Here is a 2,500-nt window from a genome sequence, read left to right as displayed (position 1 = left end):
TCGAGCTGCAGCGTCAGGAAGTAGACGTACGTTCGGCTGGAGAATCCGTACACGTAGTAGATGTCGAAGGCCGGGTAGAGGGACAGCGTGTCGGACGGGATCTTGATCTGCGAGGAGACGAACTCGTCCTGATAGACAAGAGAGAACATGTTCACGCTCTCCTCGTCCGCCACCAGCTTCCTGCTGGACAGCGTCGGGAAGTACTCAGACTTTCCGTCGATGGCGGCGCCAATGAACAGCCGGCTGCCGCCTTTCACCGGTTTCTTCCTCTTGGGGTCGGCCGTCCAGTCGTCCTCACCGACGACGACACCTAGAGGAGAAGACGTTCAAGACACCCGATTACAAAAAACATAATGGACTCGTTTTTACAGGTGTGACATCATCACCATTTAATGTGCACGTTCTGGGAGAACCAATCAGGCAGATGACGGGTTTTTTATGTGCAGGAATTAAAAAAAAAAACTTTATGGCGGGCTGTAAAATTTGCATTAGCCTGAGTAACAGCATAGTCTATATAAAACATGGACGTAGTCTCAGTGAGGAGTTTTGAAGCACAGCGATGAAGGTCGCCATGTTGGAAATGTTGTGTCTGAACTTCAGATCGATCTCAAAACAGAGGAAGATGTGGATCAGAGGCGGGCCTTAAACATCCTGACAAACACCTACAGTACAACATGCCCACCTGTCAGTCAATTTGGCGCCAATAAATATGCAAAAATATGTTTAACTCATAGCGTTAATATAATCAAAATGGCTGTGTCATGAAGAAATTTACTTCCTGTTCAGTTTTAACAATATCAACATGAGCTCTAGAGACTCAAACTGTTTTTGTACCAGTTTGTAAAGTTAGACATTTTAACATGGAGCTCTATGGGGACTGACTCACTGCAGGAGACAGACTCTAGTGGACACTGGAGGAACTGCAGCTGTAAAGTTAGACATTTTAACATAGAGCTCTATGGGGACTGACTCACTGCAGGAGACAGACTCTAGTGGACACTGGAGGAACTGCAGCTGTAAAGTTAGACATTTTAACATGGAGCTCTATGAGGACTGACTCACTGCAGGAGACAGACTCTAGTGGACACTGGAGGAACTGCAGCTGTAAAGTTAGACATTTTAACATAGAGCTCTATGAGGACTGACTCACTGCAGGAGACAGACTCTAGTGGACACTGGAGGAACTGCAGCTGTAAAGTTAGACATTTTAACATAGAGCTCTATGGGGACTGACTCACTGCAGGAGACAGACTCTAGTGGACACTGGAGGAACTGCAGCTGTAAAGTTAGACATTTTAACATAGAGCTCTATGGGGACTGACTCACTGCAGGAGACAGACTCTAGTGGACACTGGAGGAACTGCAGCTGTAAAGTTAGACATTTTAACATGGAGCTCTATGAGGACTGACTCACTGCAGGAGACAGACTCTAGTGGACACTGGAGGAACTGCAGTGTTTCATGTTAGGGTCCAGCCCTCCTGGTATGAGAAGATTTCTGACAGACACTTAGCTGCTTCTCATCTTCATTTTCTATTTTGTACCAAATTTTCTGCTGATGTCCCACAGAGCGTTTCAGAGCCCACAATCATGAGCTCAAATCTTAAAATTACGTGCTAACTTCATATCTATCAAACAGAGTTATTCTGTCACAACAGGGAAGTGAGACCTGATCGTCTCAGTGTGATGTGTCAGCCCGAGTTTGAGAGGACGGCTCTGATGTGGGGACAAAGTCTAGCTGTCAATCATCTGTTTGCTCCTGACAGACTTCATTCACTTTGTGTTCAAACTGAAAGCCACGGCAGCAGATTTAGCATAAAAACCTGCAAACATTTTGACACCCTGACACATGATTGACACCTGCAGGTTGAAAAAGCTTCTCCAGCATGTCGGGAACAAAGCACCACGGCTTTGTGTTTGTCTCTTTTTTAGCAACAAAATTAGTAAAATCTGACGTGAAGTCAGCAGAAAATGTGCTGAACATCTTTGAATATTAAACCTGAGAAGACGGCGGGAACTTCTGACTGAAGCTGAGAGACGACTGAGTTCACAGAAACCTTAATGCTTAATATCAATGTGAACACTGTAACAGACATAAAGCTGCAAAGATATCTCATATCCAATGAGAGATGACTAAACTGAATATGTGAACATCTGGAGGACTAACAACGCCTGCTATAACTCTGAGAAAAACCCTGATTTCACAAACTAAAAACCAGTTCCAAGATTGATTTTCCTTCTTTCACTTTCAGAAAAGCTGCTCTAGTCAAAACTCTTAGTCTAAAGTCACAGCCTTCTTCAGGACAGAGGCTGAAAGCAGAAGGAAACTGCTCGCCAAGCTTAATGTGATTTTTCACACTTAAATATAGAAATCAAGTATCTCCTCTGAAAATAACTCTGTGAGTCATGACTGTCTACAATGGGTGTAACACCCGAGTCCCACTGTCTGTGATGTTTTCAGAGTTTTCAGAGTCCTATCTTCACTTTGTTTACATTGCCCGG

At 44.3% G+C, this 2,500-nt stretch overlaps 1 protein-coding gene across 1 annotated transcript in view; it reads right to left on the bottom strand.

The window, feature by feature from the left end:
• The window catches only part of LOC132990265 (plexin A3-like), a 36,375-nt gene that overhangs the window by 4,575 nt on the left and 29,300 nt on the right, over nt 1-2,500 (bottom strand). The window contains exon 4 of the mRNA XM_061058418.1: nt 1-310. This exon is cut by the window's left edge and continues 238 nt beyond it. Within this exon, the coding sequence (XP_060914401.1) occupies nt 1-310 (310 nt within the window). The remainder of the gene's footprint in view (nt 311-2,500) is intronic.

The sequence above is a fragment of the Labrus mixtus genome, chromosome 15 (genome assembly GCF_963584025.1).
Source record: "Labrus mixtus chromosome 15, fLabMix1.1, whole genome shotgun sequence".
Classification (NCBI taxonomy): domain Eukaryota; kingdom Metazoa; phylum Chordata; class Actinopteri; order Labriformes; family Labridae; genus Labrus; species Labrus mixtus.
This window is presented reverse-complemented; position numbering and strand designations above follow the sequence as displayed.